Consider the following 19,994-nt stretch of genomic DNA (forward strand, 5'->3'; position numbering starts at 1 on the left):
AAACCCGTGTCCCCTGCATTGGCAGGCTAATTCTTAACCACTGTGCCACCAAGGAAGTCCCAACAAACAACTTTTCACCTTTGTTTTTAATATAGATTCATAATAATCTCAATGGGGGTGGAGGGGGAGAGGTTGTTAGTGTTTTTTACAATGTAAAAACGCTTCTCACAAGAGCTTTCCAGTCCATGTTGTTGGTTGATAATACAAGCTCCAGCTACCTTTGGTGTGTTCCCTCCAATCCAATGGCCAATCCTTTCATCCCAACCTATGCCTGCTGTGACCTCAGTTGTAGTGTTACATTACACCCAGAAAGATGTGTGTACAGTTTCTACACACACGGCAAATTTTACCTCAATTCTAACCAGTATATATAAGGGCCTTCTTTACACACACCCTCAAGTGAGAAGTGCCAATGCAGCAGCCAAAAGGACCAAGGTATGAAATAACTGAATGAAGTAAAAAGGAAAACCAAAGGGGAAGGTGAGTTCTGGAAGACGGCACTTCCACGTTATACATTTGAGCTTTGGGTAGTGGCAACCTTTTATGAAAGTAAGCCACTGGGATAAAAAAAGAATATATATATATATATATATATATATATATATATATAAAAAACTGAATCACTCTGCTGTACAGCAGTAATTAACACAACATTGTAAATCAACTATACTTCAATAAAAATAAAAAATAATTTAAAAATTAAAAAATAATAAACTAAAAAAAAAAAGTAAACCAATGTGGCCCTTAGTGCTAAAACCCTGCATGATTAATTTTTGCCCGTTTTTCCTGATAGCAATCACTTCTACTCTGAATTTCAAATCTAGAAATTGTACCTCACACATATTCAATTGAGCCCTGCTGCAACCCAAGCAATATGAATGTTCATCACTTACCATTAAATTTCCTTAAATTACAAAATTTTCACAAAGCCCACAAGAAAATAACAGTGACCCATAAGGTAACTATCTAATACCAAAAACTATTTATTTGGTACTTACATATTTTTCTCTTATATCAAAAACAAAATACTAATCACACTACTTTGTAGGAATACATAATCAATTGTAAATACCTATATCATAATGCTTATTAGCTGCATACAAGTCTACTGGATAGGTCTTGCATTTTACTTACTCTGAATTCTTCATTACTACCCAAACACTACAGGGAGCCATTATTACACCTAATATGTCCAGGATAGCTTTCTTAGAATAAATACAAAGATGTGAAACTACTAGGTCAAAGAAGTATATAGAAAAATGTTAAAAGTAGTTTCATACCATCTGCTCAAAAATGCTCTTCACAAGGGCTGCAAAACTTTATACTCAATTAACAGTGTAAAAGAGCCTGCTTCCTCAAACTCCAGTCTAAAAAAAATGCAAATTTAACCAATTAAAAATGATCTCTATTTGGTTTGATTTTTACTTCTTAGATCATTAGAGTAATCTTTTAAAAATACACTTACTGGGACTTCCCTGGTGGCGCAGTGATTAAGAATCCGCCTGCCAACGCAGGGGACATGGGTTCAAGCCCTGGTCCAGGAAGATCCCACATGCCGCGGAGCAACTAAGCCCGTGCGCCACAACTACCAAGCCTGCACTCTAGAGCCCGCAAGCCACAACTACTGAGCCCACATGCCACAGCTACTGAAGCTGGTGCGCCTAGAGCCCATGCTCCCCAACAAGAGAAGCCACCGCGATGAGAAACCCACACACCACAACAAGAGTAGCCCCTGCTTGCTGCAACTAGAGAAAGCCCGTGCACAGCAACGAAGAACCAACACAGCCAAAAATAAATACATAAATAAATTTTTAAAAAATAAAAATACACTTACTAATATGGCAATGATAAAAAGACTATAAGAGGGAGCAGTAGAGCTGAAAACATCTTCATTTTGCAACCATCACAGTAAAACCTATTTCAAACAAGAATCATCAACGAATGCTGATTCTAAAGGGGAAAGCTTGATGAGGAAGAGGTTATTTACACATGGTCTCAAAGTGTCTCCACAAAGATTATTTTTTAGTTGCTGGCAGAAATCTAGTAAACAATAAATTAGGGGAAATGGGAAAACCTGGACTCAGTGATCAAAATTAACATCCTCAGGGAGGGGCAGAGAGACATCACGTGACTCTACATATGGTACTCAGAAATACTCAATGTCAGTTAAACAGCATTCCTGAGATCTATAACCTGAATCTCATCAGAAGGAAACATCAAAACACAAATTCAAATTGAATGTTTTTTACAGTAATTGGCCTTCTTCAAAATTGCTATTATTTCAGAAGACCAAGAAAGGTTAAGAACAGTTCCAGATTAATGAAGACTAAAAAAGCATGTCAAGCAAAGGGGATGTGATGATGCTATACTGGAAGAAGGAAACGTGCTATAAAGGATATTACTGGAGTAACTGACATTACTGGAATAAATGAAAGTTCCACATTGACAAAACTGGAATATTAACTGTAGAGAAAGAACACTGTAACAATGATACATTTAAGAAATTTGATAGTGGAATTATGTTTGTATAAAGAAACATCTTTGTTCTAACTTTATAGCAAACCTAAAATCCCGTGGACAACAACAACACAGGATAAAACTAGGTGACAAGGTATCCCTTACAAACCTCAAAATACAAACAGGAAAAGAAAAAACAACAGATACAAGATCTGCATGGTAATAATTGTGGCAGAGGCCAGCACTGGGGTGTTTGACTGGTCTAAGAACAGGAAAACCCCAAGTAGCCAAGAGGCATTTACTGGAAAGTAAGGTGGGCCAATTTGAGCACAGCACCTGGCACTATAGGGTTTTGACAACTCCAACAGCAAACTATGTGTGAGGATTGCAGAAAGGTTTAAATAGGCTGGGGTAGTTACCATCATAAACTACTGAAACTAACCAGCTAAGGTTCCCATCAAGAGAAAATACTGGGAGTAAAATCAAAACTGGGCCACATATATAGAAAAATCTAAAAAAGTCCACACTGGGGGAGGAGAACAAAGACAGGAAATCTCAGAAAGCAAGCCAACATAATTATACAGAAAAAGAGGAAACACTATGAAATCAGAAAAGCCACTTTGAACCATGGTGCCATGTTAAAGTCCAAGAAGACTCATTTCACATAAAAATGAGCAATAGAAAATTAAAGGTCAAATCCCATACAAAGTTACTATAAGAGAAAAAGAATATAAGCAGGATAACACCCCCCAAAACCAATGACAGTACACCAAAAAAGGTGCCTAGGAAAAAAGCAAAACTGCTATCTTCTGTTTCAAAATGCACTAAAAGACTGAGCATGAAGAAAACAATAAAGACGTAAAAGAATAACATTTTATATCTAAGTTTTTCTAATTCAGAAATGAAAATGAAGACTAAACTAGAAGGAACACAAAAATAAACTTAACAGTTAATGCTACAAGAGAAATAAAAGGTGAAAGAGGAAAAATACTTTAAGTAAAAAATTTAAAAAAGGAAAAAGAAAAGATAAAAGAATGGTAGAAAGAAAGTGTCAAATGTTGAATGTAGGCAAAAGACAACTCAACCTGAATCTGTGGAGAATACAAGTCTCTGAAGAAGACAAGGACAGAAAGGAAACAGTACAAATGTTTAAAGCTAAAATTCAAGAGAAATGTCTGGAAAGCAAATAGAATAATGTTCAAATTTGTGAAAGAAAACACACCATACTTAAGAACATCAACCCATAACAACCCATACTGAGAAATTTTCTAGTAAAATATCTGGACTCTAAAAAATATCCATCGTGCATGTAGGCAGAAATGACAAAAGACTTACAAGGGAAAGAAATCAGTGTGTCATTAAACTTGTCAAAAGCAGTGCTTTATGCAAAAAGAAAATTAAGTAACATTTTAAGATACTCAAGTACAGAAAATATGAGCCTAGCATTTATAGAGAGCAAAACTGACTTTATGCTCAAATAGAAAGGGCATAAATTGTTACCAGCACGGAAGAAAACAGGAAAAAGGCTTATTCTCATGAGCCTTTCCTGAGGAATCAATAACAGCATTGGCTTCAAACAACCAAAATGACTAGAGATACTGACCTAAGTATTAATGGTGACTGTTAAGCATATACTTATTGTAGAAGTAAAACTAAATGATGTCTCAAATGGAGAAAGTACAGTATACAATGGGCACATGAATAGGGTATGTAGATACAGTATAATATTTAAAGGGGGGTAGAGGGGGAATCTTACAAGTTTCAGATGGAGCTTATCGGCTGATTCAGGTGCAATGGGTACCAAAGGCTGTACCCTGGAGCAGTGGGTGCACCAATCTGTCCTTCAGGCTGGCATTAGCAGCCACATCATTTTTTCACTTGAGGACCCCCTCTATCAAGTAAAATATGCTTTGAAGGCTATTAATGGAGGCGGTCTTGTATTAAGGCTCTCACAGTGAAAAACCAAGTAGTAACCATCATAGAAGAAAGCAGATAACAAGTTACTAAATTCCAGCAGAGTGACTAACTTATTCTAGATAACCAAAAACGCTGTGTCATGAAATAATGGAATGACAGCTGACAATGGTTCCCAGGTACAGAGTCACATTATGAGACAGCAAACAGCAAAAAAAAGGATGGCTATGAGATCCGTTTGTGTCGAAGAATTGTAGACACTTACTTCCCAGGTCCATACACAGAGTGCCTCTTGGTTGTTGAATAATTTTCACCAATACTAATAAAGATCAAGGCCCTCAGATGTGCAAGTGTGATCATCCTGCAAGTTACTATCAGTTTAAAAGCTACTACAAAAGAAGCTGAAGCAAATAAACGAAGCAGTTTCCTTGAAATTTCAAGTCGGCAGAAATTATTCAGTTAGACATTTGTTCTATCAACTGACTTCAAGATAAAGTTTAAAATTCTAAATTCAGAACATTTTTACAGAATCAGAGACTGATACACACGTTGTTGCTCCAGCAAAGGATGTAAACATTTATATCAGGACTCCCCTGGTGGCGCAGTGGTTAAGAATCCGCCTGCCGGGCTTCCCTGGTGGTGCAGTGGTTGAGAGTCCGCCTGCCGATGCAGGGGACACGGGTTTGTGCCCCGGTCCGGGAAGATCCCACATGCGGCGGAGCGGCTGGGCCCGTGAGCCATGGCCGCTGAGCCTGCACGTCGGGAGGCTGTTGCTCCGCAACGGGAGAGGTCACAACAGTGAGAGGCCCGCGTACCGCAAAAAAACAAAAAAAAAAGAATCCGCCTGCCAATGCAGGGGACATGGGTTCGAGCCCTGGTCCGGGAAGATCCCACATGCCGCGGAGTAACTAAGCCCATGCGCCACAACTACTAAGCCTGTGCTCTAGAGCCTGCGAGCCACAACTACTGAGCCCACGTGCCTAGAGCCCATGCTCCGCAACAAGAGAAGCCACCGCAATGAGAAGCCCGCGCACCGCAACAGAGTAGCCCCCACTTACCCCAACTAGAGAAAGCCCGCACGCAGCAACGAAGACCCAACGCAGCCAAAAAACTTAAATTAAAAAAATATGTATATATATAATTATACCATCCCCTGGTTCTGAAGAAACTAGTATTCTCAGTGTAGAAGTGATCAAAATGTAATATAAAAGAAGTGAAAATCCTGTAGTCCTGAATTTGAACTATCAGCATTACTAACTCATAAGGCATTTTACTTTTAACTGTCCACTGGAGAGACCTATAAACAATGACAAGCCCAGTAACAATAAACATCAGTTACCAGATTGAGGTCTCTAAGTGCCATTTCCTACTAAAAGATGCCAGGATTCCTTAGAGCAATGTCTGATCTAGGTACACAGCAGGAATTATACAAAATAAGTCTGGAATAACTCATCATACCAGTTTATGAAGAAACCATCAAAGATTACTAGAAAGTCAAAAAGCCCTCAGGAGCCAATTTGAAGAGACCTGGCCAAAGATAGGATAATTTCAACTTCAAAAAGGGTAATAACTAGAAATAACTGAAACCCTTCAAATGTTTAAATTCATAGGTTCACAATAATATTTTTAATACTAATTATTCACCTTTGGAGGATGACAGGTAACCAAGTAATTACTTTAAAAACCTGTAAATAGGGGCTTCCCTGGTGGCACAGTTCAGAGTTCGCCTGCCAATGCAGGGGACACAGGTTCGTGCCCCGGTCCGGGAAGATCCCACATGCTGCGGAGCGGCTGGGCCCGTGAGCCATGGCCACTGAGCCTGCGCGTCCGGAGCCTATGCTCTGCAACAGGAGAGGCCACAGCAGTGAGAGGCCGTGTACGAAAAACAAAACAAAACAAAACCAACCTATAAATATACTCTTCAAATGTGCAATGGTCAGGAAAAACAAGGAAAGACTGAAAAACTGTTGCAGATCAGAAGAGACTAAGGAGACATGAAAACAAATCCTGGAACAGAAAAGAGAACTTGGGACTTCCTTGGTGGTCTAGTGGTTAAGAATCTGCCTTCCAATGCACAGGACGCAGGTTCGATCTCTGGTCATGGAACTAAGATCCCACATGCCATGGGGCAACTAAGCCTGTGCACTGCAACAAAAAGATCCCACATGCCACAAGGAAGATCCCGCGTGCCACAACTAAGACCTGACTCAGCCAAATAAATAAATAAATATTTAAAACAAGAAAGAAAAGAGACCTTAGTGGAAAAACTAGGGAAACCCAAATAAAGACTGTATTAATTTAATAATATTGTGCCAATGTTATTATCTTACTCTTGACAAATAATTATATAAGACAGAAGTTAGTAAACTATAGCCTAAGATCTGATTTTTGTATGGTGTGCCAGCTAAGAAAGGTTTTAAAATTTTTTAAATGTTGTAGGGACTTCCCTGGTGGTCCAGTGGTAAAGAATCTGCCTTCCAATGCAGGGGACACGGGTTCGATCCCTGGTTGGGGAACTAAGATCCCATATGCCATAGGACAACTAAGCCCATGCGCCACAACTACTGAGCTCAGGCATCTCAACTAGAGAGCCTGGGTGCCGCAAACTACAGAGCCCATGCACTCTGGTGCCTACACACCTCAACTAGAGAAAACCCGCAAGCCACAACTAGAGAGAAGCCCGCACGCCACATTGAAGAACCCGCATGCTGCAACAAAAGATCCCTCATGCCCCGCAAGCTACAACTAAGACCCAACACAACCAAACATAAATAAATTAAAAAAAAAAATGTTGTAATACAACAAAAACAAAGAAGGAACATGCAACAGAGATTGTGTGTGGCCTGCAGAGCATGAAATACTTGCCATCTGACCCTTTTTGGGAAAAGTTTTCCAACATTTGATATAAAATGTTAGCATTAAGGGAAGATTGGTACATGTTGTAGAGACCTCTGTATCATTTTCCAACTTTTCAGCAAATCTTCCAAAACACTCATTCCAAAAGAGTTTTTTAAAGAAAGAAAGAATAGAAACTACAGTAGAAATAAACGAAATAAACAAGAGAAAAACAACAAAATTGACAAACCTTTTAGCTAGAACAAGCAAGAAAAGAGAGAGAAGCCTCAAGTTCTTAAAATTAGGAATGAAATAGGGAACATCACTACAAACTTTAGAGGAATAAAAAGGATTATAAGAAAATAACCATGAACAAGTGTATGCCATCAAGCTGGATAACCTAGACAAAAATCAACAATTTTGTCTAAAAAGGCAAATTCCTAAAAAGACACAAACTACTGAAACTGACTCAAGAAGAACTGAAAATCTGTTAACAAGTGATTGAACTCGTCATCAAAGAAGTTCCCAGAAAGAAAAACCCAGGCCCAGATGGCTTCACTGGTAAATTCTACCGAACAATGAAAGAACATTAATCACCAATTTTTCACAAACTTTCCCGAAAAAATAGAGAAGGGAACATTTTCTATATCATTCTATGTGGCCAGTATTACCCTGATACCAAAAGCAAAGACAACTAGAGAAAAATATCCCCCCACAAAATCCTAGCAAACCTTACCATACCAGCAACTTACCAATATGTACAATGACCAAGTTAAGTTTACCCTAAGAACGCAAGGTTGTTTAACATTTTAACGTAATACACCATATTAATAGAATAACAGACAATACCCACATGATTATTTCAGTAGACATAGAAAAAGAATTTGATAAGATCCAATACCCTTTTAGGATAAACAAACAAAAAAACCCCAACAAATCAGAAATAGAAGGGAACTTCCTCAACCTAATAAAGTCAACTTAAAAAACCTACAATTTAACATTCTACTTAATGGTGAAAGACAACTGAAAGCTTTCCTCCTAAGATCAAGAACAAAATAAGGATGTCTGTTCCAGCCATTTGTACTGAAGAGTCTAATCAATGCAATTAGACAGGGAAAGTCCTTAGGCAATTAAGCAAGGCAAGTAGAATATATGCATGAACTAAATTCTTACAGCTTTAAAATATTAGTACACACAGACACACACTCTCTCAGAAAAATGCCAAAACTTGAGAAAAACACATTAAAAGTATTATACAGGATAGGGCCAACAGCAATTTGGTAAATAACCATCATGAAACTATTCATCCATGAAGCATTATCTTTCTATAAAATCAAAAAGTTTCTGTTATAAAAATTATTAAATCATAAAGTAGAGCTTCTGTTTTATCGCTAGAAAGATCTTAAGAGGTAGTAATACAGTTCAACTCCATACTATACCCCTAAGTAATTTACTCACGCTTTATGCTAGGTGTTACTGGCACAAACCTCCTAACTACCAGAGGTGTGTAGTATCCAGTATATCAATCATGCTGCCTCCCAACAAGGGAAGAAGCTATTTGAACAGTCTAAGAATGCAGTCATGACAGTCTAGGCTAGTGTGGCCACAAGAAGGAAGGAATGTAAAAGGAGATGTTTCTTCTGTCACTTTACATTTGAAGACTGAGAAAAGTGACTACAACATGCACAAGAACTGGGAGAACCCAGTCTGCATTAGTTATAGGAAATCTTCAAGAATCAAATGAAAAGAGGCACAGAGAAAGATGGAAATGAGAGTTCCAGGCAAGGTGGAAAGCAGTCAATGGTACATTAAGAAAATCACCAGAACTCTAAAGCAGGTGTCTGTACCAAGAAAATAAAATGAGGGACTTCCCCAGTGGTCCAGTAGGTAAGACTCTGCGCTCCCCATGTAGGGGGCCTGAGTTCGATCCCTGGTCAGGGAACTAGATCCTACATGCTGCAACTAAGAGTTCGCATGCCGCAACTAGAGCCGGCATGCCGTAACTAAAGATCACGCATGCTACAGCTCAGACCCAGCACACCCAAAATAAACAAATAATTAATAAATAAATAAATATAAAATAAAAATTATGTTTTTTTGAAAAATACAATGAGCAGAACTTTCTGGGATGAGGGTGATGTTCTGTATCTTGATAGGAGACTGGGTTACACAAGTATATGCATCCTACAAAAAATGATCTGATACACTTAAAATGTCTGTATGTAAATTTCACATATAAAAAAAGAGAAACCTAGATAAATATTAAACTCTAGTTAATGATATATAAGCTAAAGTGTTCAAGGGTAAAGTATGTCTTCACTTTGAAACGCATCAAAAAAAAATAAGATAGCATGATGGATAGCTAGTCAGATGTGGTAAAACAAATACAGCAAAAAAGGTAATTGTGAGTGTATGGGTGTTTGCTGTACAACTCTTTCAGCTTCTCATTATATTTGAACATTTTCATAATAAAATGTTAGGGGGGAAAAATTTCAGCAGATCAAAAAAAGAGGTCTGGAAAAAGGTCAAAAAGAAAGGGCAAGGGACTTCCCTGGTGGCGCAGTGCTTAAGAATCCGCCTGCCAATGCAGAGGACACGGGTTCGAGCCCTGGTCCAGGAAGATCCCACATGCCGTGGAGCAGCTAAGCCCATGCACCACAACTACTGAGCCTGCGCTCTAGAGCCCGCGAGCCACAACTACTGAGCCCATGTGCCACAACTACTGAAGCCCACACACGTAGAGCCTGTGCTCCGCAACAAGAGAAGCCACAGCCATAAGAAGCCCGCGCACAGCAACGAAGAGTAGCCCCCTCTCGCTGCAACTAGAGAAAGACCGCGTGCAGCAACGAAGACCCAACAAAGAAGGAAGGAAGGAAGGGAGGGAGGGAGGGAGGGACCGAGGGAGGGAGGGAGGGAGGGAGAAGCAAAGGAAAAGAAGGGGAAAACACAGATGTTAAACAGCAGCTAAAATAAAAAATATAAACGAAGACAGAGAAAGACAAGTATTATATGATATCACTTATATATGGAATCTAAAAAATAATACCGGACTTCCCTGGTGGTCCAGCTGTTAAGACTCCACACTTCCACTGCACGAGGTGTGGGTTCAATCCCTGATCAGGAAAGTTCCGCATGCCACGCAGTGCAGCAATCAATCAATAAATCAATCAACCAGTAAAATAAAAAATAATAGCAATGAATCGATATACAAAACAGAAATGGACTCACAGACATAGAAAACAAACTTATAGTTACCAAAGGGGAAAGAAAGCAGAGGAGGGATAAATTAGAGGAGTACGGGATTAACAGATACAAACTACTTTACAGAAAATAGTTAAGCAACAAGGATTTACTGCAAGAAAAAGGGAACTGTATTTGATATAATAACCTATAATGGACAATAATCTGAAAAAATATATATATATAAAAAACTGAATCACTCTGCTGTACACCTGAAACTAACAATGTGTAAATCAACTATACTTCAATTAAAACACACACACACACACACACACACACGCACACACATATATAATAAATGGGAAAAAATGCAAGAAAGTGAACTGCAAACCAGTTGTAGAAATTCACTCACTCACTGTATGATGTTTATTAGCAGAATGTGCCTGGTTCAAGACTCCTCACACAGAAAATATGGCATATAGAAATTTCACAGAGTATAAGATACACCAAAGCCAGGGACTCTGGCTGTAATATCTTTCTGAAAAGGGATGTAGGATCAATTAAAAGTAATAGGGCAAAGGAGAAGATAACTACAATAATAGCTCTAAAGGCAGGAATATTTAAACTTAAAAACTGCCAGAGAATTGCCTGTGCTTCCTAAATGTATACAAATTACAGAAACAAAGAAAGCTCCCCAATTCTATTATCTTATAAAATATTAATAAGAAAACACTCAAGTTGACAGACTTCCAGTAAAGATTATAAGCAGAATAGTTATTACCAACAGCATTTTGCTGTAGACAACAGTCTAGGGCTTCTACATATTTATTTTCATTTTATTTTTTTAACATCTTTATTGGAATATAATTGCTTTACAACAGTGTGTTAGTTTCTGCTTTATAACAAAGTGAATCAGCTATACATAAACATACATCCCCATATCTCCTCCCCCTTGTGTCTCCCTCCCACCCCCCCATCCCACCCCTCTAGGTGGTCACAAAGCACAGAGCTGATCTCCCTGTGCTATGCGGCTGCTTCTGTTGTGCCCACACATTTCTAACCCTGAAGTCACTATTCATTACCATATGTAAGGAAATACCAATTACTAATTTATTCAGACTTAGCTTTTTCAGCTTAAATACTGTGATTCTTTGCACTTCTCTTCAGTGATATCATCTGTTTTATTCCTAAGAGATTACAGACCACCTAGACATAACTTCTGAAAGCACAGCTGATGCACTTGACAGTGGTTTAACAAGTACAGTATTGCAATACTAGCATAGCACAGTGATGAAGTATAAAACGTTTTAAATCAGAATTTTAAATATTTTTTTCCTTTGCTGACTGACCTAGTCCAGAGAAAATCTTTAAATATTCCAAAACCAAAGCACCAAACAAATTAGAGTATGATAGGCAAGTTGTCAGGCTGAGCTCCAGAATGTGTCAAGAGATCTGTACAGTTTGTGAAATCAGAGGAAAAAGCAGAATAAAGGGGTAAGTTAACAAGGTTATACACCCTCCCCTACAACAAACATCAGTGACATTTACCATACAACGGTCAAGTGGAAAAAAACTCTTGCCAAGAAAAATAGCATTACTAACTCTCTTTCTCTGGATCTCTCTTTCATTCACTTGGCTCATAAGAAGCTAAAGCTACTTTCACAATGAAGAATGTGTTCATAGCTTTTCTAGTGGAGCCAAATGTTTTGTGCTGGATCTGTCACCCAGTAAATTTGGAAAATATAATGAAGTAGGATTTTTTGTTTTTAATCATCCTTATGCCCACCATCCAAAGATAAGCATTATTAATATAGCCTACTAGTCTTTTTTCTTAAATGTTTTAACAGTTGTGCTATAATATTGGGTCCTTTCAATAACCGGGCCTTTTCCATCAAAATTTCAAATATTATAATCACTTCATAACTTATGTGGAATATACAATAAAAGCTACCACTTCCTGAACACAACTTATGCAATTTCTAATTCCTTCCAACCATCCTGCAAAGTAAATATTGTGAGAATAATAACGGGAAACCTCGCTAAAATGGAATCAGGAGGCCAGAAGGGGAAGCTCTCATGCAGTACCACTAGAGGTCAATTACAGGAAAAACTATCATTGTAGGCCCCAATGGGAAAAGATGTACACTGCATCCCTACAAGAAATCAACTACTCCAGCAACTCAGCTAATGAGAAACCCTTATTACCCTGAACCTCACTTTTCTCTAATGGACTTGCTCCAAACAACCCCTCCCAACTTCCTCTTCCTCTATAAAATAAGGTTCCTCTGTTTCTGGGACTCGCCTATGGTTGTTTTTGTTTTGTTTTTTTAATTTCTTTGGCTGTGTCGGGTCTTACTTGTGGCACGCTGGATCTTCGTTGAGGCATGCGGGATCTTTCACTGCGGCGCGTGGGCTCTTCGTTGCAGTGCGCGGGCTTCTCTCTAGTTATGGCATGTGGGTTTTCTCTTCTCTGGTTGTGGCGCAGGCTCCAGAGCACGTGGGCTCTGTAGTTTGCGGCATGCGGGCTCAGTAGTTGTGGCGCGCAGCCTCAGTTGCCCCGCGGCATGTGGGATCTTAGTTCCCCGATCAGGGATCGAACCCACATCCCCTGCATAGGAAGGCAGATTTTCTACCACTGGACCACCAGGGAAGTCCCTTGCCTATGGTTTTTGCCATGGCTTGCTTGTTCTGAATTGCAATTCTCTGCTATTCCCAAATAAGCCCATTTTTGCTCATAAAATAACTTTTATTTTTAAGTTCAATATTACCATACTTCATTTTACATTTTTAAAAACCGGAGTTTTTTATCTCCCCACATGATACTATATAATCAAATGACAAAACTGATTACGAGTTTATAAGACAAACCTATGTCCTATACGTCATAATATGATGCATTAAGGACAGATCATCAGGACTTCCCTGGTGGCGCAGTGGTTAAGAATCCGCCTGCCAATGCAGGGGACATTGGTTCGAGCCCTGGTCTGGGAAGATCCCACATGCCACGGAGCAACTAAGCCCGTGCACCAAAACTACTGAGCCAGCACGCCCTACAGCCCGTGCTCCACAACAAGAGAAGCCACCACAATGACAAGCCCACGCACCACAACCAAGAGTAGCCCCCGCTCGCTGCAACTAGAGAAAAGTTCGCACACAGCAACAAAGACCCAACGCAGCCAAAATTAAATTAATTTAAAAAAAAGATCATCGTTTCTGTGGTATTTCTACCAAAAATGCATAACCCCCCTCTGCCCGTGCTCCGCAACAAGAGAAGCCACTGCAACAAAGCGTAGCCCCCGCTTGCTGCAACTAAAGAAAGCCCACGAAGTGTGGCCCCCACTCCCTGCAACTACAGTAAGCCCGCGCACAGCAACAAAGACCCAACACAGCCAAATAAATAAAATAAATATATAAATACATTTATTTTAAAAAAAAGAGACTAAAAAGAATTGACACCTGAATACAATGTATGATCAAGGACTTAATTAGCTAAAAACGACACTATTGGGACAATCCGGAAAATATGAATACAATGTACAGGTTATATTAGATGAGTTAACATCCTGATTTTTGATAACTGTACTGTGATTACATAAAATAAGATCCTCGTTTTTTAACAATATACACACTAAAGTATTTAGGGGTAAAGATGCACCATATCTGCAACTTATTCTCCAAAGGTTCAGGGGAAAAGCTGTGTGTAGTTTCTCCTTTGTAGAAGGAGAGAGAAAAGGATAAATTAGTAAACACGGTAAATATGTAAAATCTGGGGGGATATGGAAGAAGGATATTTGAGAATTATGTATACTACTCTTGAAACTTTTCTCTAACTCTCCAAGCATTTTTTTTTTTTAAACTGAGGTTCAAAGAGACTTAAGTAATACATCTAATTGGTAAAGTGGTAAACTTAGGTCCCAAACCCAGGTTTATTCAGATTCAAAAGAGCTCAGCGGTTTTTCTCTTACATCCTGCTACCTCCATAGGGTATCGCAGTACACCTCTACCATTACACATTTAGAATTGGGCGATAAGCATCTTGTGGAATGAAGCACACACACCCCACCCCCAATTTCAGGTTACTTCCTTAGGAAGTACTTCCCAGAATGGGGTTAATGGATAAATGAACATGGACAATTTTACTAATACTCCTTTGAGAAATTCTCACAAAACTTTTTTTTTTTTTTACAAGGAAAATCAGAAATCTAAGGGTCTAGGAATCCTTCTCAAAGCTCAGTGGGCAGCTTTTTTCTTCTAATTATATAAAATGAGCCATCCCCAAAGGGCCAATGGAAAAATGATTAGGGACAACACTTGGCAGGAAGGGAGCCCTCCTTCCTCCATTCCGGAGACTTTGATTCTCTGGAAATCATTCCAAGGATTTTATTTGGGTGGAAGATGGAGATAGTTTACATTCCCAACAATTCACTTTTAATATTTAATCTTTACTGATTTGATAAATAACAAAATAAAATATTTTAATTTATATTTGACTGTAGCAGGATTGTACCTATGATTACTCATAACTTGTATTTAGGCTATTCATGAAACAAACATTTTCTTAAGCATTCATGTATACAGAGAAGGCCTACTCCATACAGAAAGTCCAAATTTTTCCCACAATAGCCAGTCTTTCTCGGTCAGTTGTGAATAAATACCTACCAGGGTAAGGGTATTTAGGAGCAAACACTAAATAAAAGATGGTTGTTGATAGCAGCAAAATACAAGACTAACCTTATACTGGAAGATATGATGCAACCACTGAGTTGACTCCATCTCCTATGTCCCTTAACATCAACAGGGAACTTGTTTAAAAAAAGTACCTGTAGGGCTTCCCTGGTGGCGCAGTGTTGAGAGACCGCCTGCCGATGCAGGGGACACGGGTTCGTGCCCCGGTCCAGGAAGATCCCACATGCCGCGGAGCGGCTGGGCCCATGAGCCACAGCCGCTGGGCCTGCGCGTCCGGAGCCTGTGCTCCGCAACGGGATAGGCCACAACAGTGAGAGGCCCGCGTACCGCAAAAAAAAAAAGTACCTGTAATTAGCTATCAAAGTACAGTCAAATCATCAATCTGAAATTATGATAGACTGCATAAGGTTTATTTACTTACTTCCAAACTGTCTCTGAAAAAATGTTTGCCAATCTAATCAACAACATGTATAAAATGCTCAATTCTGTACCATGTACTGTGCTTAGCTAGCATTTTACTTGGATTATCTCACTTCATTTAAAATAATACAAATTGAGAAGGAGGGACTATTTAACATTAAATATTTTATACAAATGGATCTTGTTCATTAAAAGCCTTTCTAAGGGACTTCCCTGGTGGCGCAGTGGTTGCGAACCTGCTGCCAATGCAGGGGACACGGGTTCGAGCCCTGGTCCGGGAAGATCCCATATGCCGCGGAGCAACTAAGCCCATGCGCCACAACTACTGAGTCCGTGTGCTACAACTACTGAAACCCATGTGCCTATAGCCTGTGCTCCACGACAAGAGAAGCCGCCACAATGAGAAGCCCGCACACCACAAAGAAGAGTAGCCCCCACTCACCACAACTACAGAAAGCCCACGCACAGCAACGAAGACCCAACACAGCCAAAAATTAATTAATTAATTAAAAAAAAAAATCCTTGGGCTTCCCTGGTGGCGCAGTGGTTGAGAGTCCGCCTGCCGATGCAGGGGACACGGGTTCGTGCCCCGGTCCGGGAAGATCCCACATGCCGCGGAGCGGCTAGGCCCGTGAGCCATGGCCGCGGAGCCTGCGCGTCCGGAGCCTGTGCTCCGCAACGGGAGAGGCCACAACAGTGAGAGGCCCGCGTACCACAAAAAAAAAAAAAAAAAAAAAAAAATCCTTTCTAAGATTAAAGCACTCTTCCTAGGGGGCTTCCCTGGTGTCGCAGTGGTTGAGAGTCTGCCTGTCGATGCAGGGGACACGGGTTCGTGCCCCGGTCCGGGAAGATCCCACATGCCGCAGAGTGGCTGGGCCCTTGAGCCATAGCCGCTGAGCCTGTGCGTCCAGAGCCTCTGCTCCGCAACGGGAGAGGCCACAACAGTGAGAGGCCCGCGTACCACAAAAAAAAAAAAAAAGAAAAAAAAGCACTCTTCCTAGGTAATGATGCATGAAAGAAAAGGAAGGTTTTGTTTGTTTGTTGTTTTGGCCACACCATGCAGCATGTGGGATTTTAGTTCCCAGAACAGGTATCGAACCCGCACCCCCTGCAGTGGAAGTGCAGAGTCTTAACCACTAGACCACCAAGGAAGTCCCAGAAAAGGCAGCTTTTTAAAACTGTATAATTCAGGGACTTCCCAGGTGGTGCAGTGGTTAAGAATCCGCCTGCCAATTCAGGGGACATGGGTTCGAGCCCTGGTCAGGGAAGATCCCACATGCTGCAGAGCAACTAAGCCCGTGTGCCACAACTACTAAGCCTGTGCTCTAGAGCCTGCGAGCCACAATTACTGAGCCTGCAAGCTGCAACTACTAAAGCCCGCGTGCCTAGAGCCCTTGCTCTGCAACAGGAGAAGCCGCTGCAATGAGAAGCCCGTGCACCGCAACAAAGAGTAGCCCCCCCTCGCCACAACTAGAGAAAGCCCGCGCGCAGCAACGAAGACCAAACGCAGCCAAAAATAAATAAATATTTTTTAAAACTTGCATGATTCAGATATTTCTCTACTTCAGAGTATTACTTCTCCATATACTTGGGATTTTCGCATTACATTCCAGGGACACACCTAGATTAATAATAAAGTAAAGAAGGGACTTCTCTGGTGGTCCAGTGGTTAAGACTCCACACTCCCAATGCAGGGGGGCCTGGGTTCGACCTCTGGTCCGGAACTAGATCCTGCATGCCGCAACTAAGAGCCAGCTAGCCACAACTAAGACCAGGCGCAGCCAAATAAATAATTTTTTTTAATAATAATAAAGAAAAGGAGATGGCCTAGGTGCTAACAGGTAGGAGGAAAAAGTTCAGGATTAAATAGTTAAGAAACAACGTCCCACGTTACCTGAATCAGTATCTACTCTTTCCTATTATATACTACCTACCTTTTAAAAACAAGTTTCAAAATCCCAGGTTTCCTAAAAAAGAAAACATTAAAGTACATGTGCCCCCTTAATTTCTGTAATTTTAAACAAAGCAAACAAGAGTTCCACAAAAACTTACCTGTACCACTTGTTTCTGTAGTTGTGTTGCCTGTGTCGCTGAAATCTGTGGCTTTTCCCGAGCACCTCTGGACCGGTCACTGCTCACCGAAGTCATCATATACAGTATATACAAAATAATGTATGCACAAAATAGAAAATCTGAAAGAAAGCAGACACAGTAAGCAAAACTTCCAGATTATAGAAAACGACACGGATAAAATTCAGGGATAAGGAAGAAATGTGAGATAAAACATAAAGGTTCTCTAGAATGCAAATTCTCAAGAAACAAACCATTAGGATTTTAGATTTTCCTGGTAGCTCTTAAGGCAATTTACTAAAGCAGTCTAAATGCCTATGGTTTATGATTATACCAATTTTAAACAAAAATATCAAATATCACCAATTTTAACCAGCAATTATTTTACCACTATATAACCAGCCCTCTGCATCCACAGATTCAACCAACCACGCAAAATATTAGAAAAAATTTTTTTCAGAAAGTTTCAAAAAGCAAAACTTTGAGTCTGCCACACTATCGCAATTATTTACATAGCATTTACATTATATTAGGTATTATAAGTAATCTAGAGATGATTTCCCATTCTTTAAATTTATTTATTTATTTATTTATTTTTGGCTGCATTGGGTCTTCGTTGCTTTCCCTAGTTGTGGTGCACGGGCTTCTCACCACAGTGGCTTCTCTTGTTGTGGAGCAGGGGCTCTGGGTGCGCAGGCTTCAGTAGTTGTGGCACACAGGCTCAGTAGTTGTGGCTCGTGGGCTCTAGAGCGCAGGCTCAGTAGTTGTGGCACATGAGCTTAGCTGCTCCGCAGCATGTGGAATCTTCCCGAAGAGGGATCAAACCTGTGACCCCTGCATTGGCAGGCGGATTCTTAACTACTGCCACCGGGGAAGTCCTAGAGATGATCTAAAGTATACAGGAGGATGTGTATAGGTTATATTCAAGAAATATCATGCCATTTCTTTTTTTTTTGGCCACGCCATGTGGCATGCGGAATCTTCGTTCCCCAACCAGAGATAGAACCCGTGTCCCATGCAATGGAAGCACAGAGTCTTAACCACTGGACCACCAAGGATGTCCCTATTATGCCATTTCTATAAGGGACATGAGCATCCACAAATTTTGGTATCTGAGGGAGGTCCTAGAATCAATCCTGTGCAGATACCAAGGGACAAGTGTATGTAGTTACTATTACATCAGCGGTCCCCAACCTTTTTGGCACCAGGGACCGTTTTCCTGGAAGACAATTTTTCCACGGATGGTGGCTGGTGGGCGGGTGTGTTGATGGGATGGTTTTGGGATGATTCAAGCGCATTACATTTATTGGGCACTTTATTTCTACTATTATTACACTGTAATATATAATGAAATAACTACACAACTCACCATAATGCAGAATCAGTGGGAGCCCTGAGCTTGTTTTCACTTGCCACTCCCACATAGGGTTTTGAGAGGAGTCTGCAGGCAATTGATTTATTATGGTCTCTGCAGTCAAACCTCTGCTGATGATAATCTGTATTTGCAGCTGCTCCCCAGTGCTAGCATCACCGCCTCAGCTCAACCTCAGATCATCAGGCATTAGATTCTCATAAGGAGCACGCAACCTAGATCCCTCGCATGCACAGTGCACAGTAGGGTTTGAGCTCCTTTGAGAATCTAATGCTGCCGCTGATCTGACAGGAGGCAGAGCTCAAGCGGTAATGCAAGTGATGGGGAACGGTTGTAAATACAGATGAAGCTTCGCTCACTTACTCGCTGCTCACCTCTTGCTGTGCAACCCAGTTCCTAACAGGCCACGGACCAGTACCAGTCTGTGGCCTGGGGGTTGGGGAACCCCGTACTACATGTAGTTTTATCTGCCTCTTCCCATTTGCAGTTAGTATTTGAACCCAAAGGTGACGTTATGTCCAGCCTGGATTTTACCGGCAATAATGTAATTCAAAATGTGATGTCTAGGGGACTTCTCTGGTGGCCCAGTGGTTAAGAATCCACCTTCCAATGCAGGGGACGCAGGTTCGATCTCTGGTCAGGGAACTGAGATCCCACAGGCTGTGGGGCAACTAAGCCTGCGTGCCGCAACGAAAGATCCCATGTGCCTCAAATAAGACCCAATGCAGCCAAAAATAAATAAATTTTTTTTTTAAAGAATGTGATGTCTAGGAGCAAGTTATACCTTAAGGCAAAAACCACTTATAAACAAGAAACCTTCCAAACAGACAAAAATGACTGTAATTTTCCTTTATTTACTCAACACTTATTGAAGAGCTACTAAGTGCCAAGCATACAACTAAATATAATATGCCATGAAAACACGATTATAACAACAAAACACACTTCACACCCAGTAGGATAGCTATTATGATTAAAAATAGAAAATACGTTTTGGAGAAGATGCAGAGAAATTGGAATCCTTGAATACCACTGGTAGGAATGTAAAATGGTGCAGCCA

At 40.4% G+C, this 19,994-nt stretch overlaps 1 protein-coding gene across 6 annotated transcripts in view; it reads right to left on the bottom strand.

The window, feature by feature from the left end:
* The window catches only part of UBAP2 (ubiquitin associated protein 2), a 99,362-nt gene that overhangs the window by 70,817 nt on the left and 8,551 nt on the right, over positions 1–19,994 (bottom strand). For all 6 annotated transcript variants that reach the window (XM_060155246.1, XM_060155245.1, XM_060155242.1 and 3 more), the window contains exon 2: positions 17,545–17,684. In XM_060155246.1, the coding sequence (XP_060011229.1) occupies positions 17,545–17,684 (140 nt within the window). The remainder of the gene's footprint in view (positions 1–17,544; positions 17,685–19,994) is intronic.

This window comes from Lagenorhynchus albirostris, chromosome 7, assembly GCF_949774975.1.
Source record: "Lagenorhynchus albirostris chromosome 7, mLagAlb1.1, whole genome shotgun sequence".
Lineage (NCBI taxonomy): Eukaryota > Metazoa > Chordata > Mammalia > Artiodactyla > Delphinidae > Lagenorhynchus > Lagenorhynchus albirostris.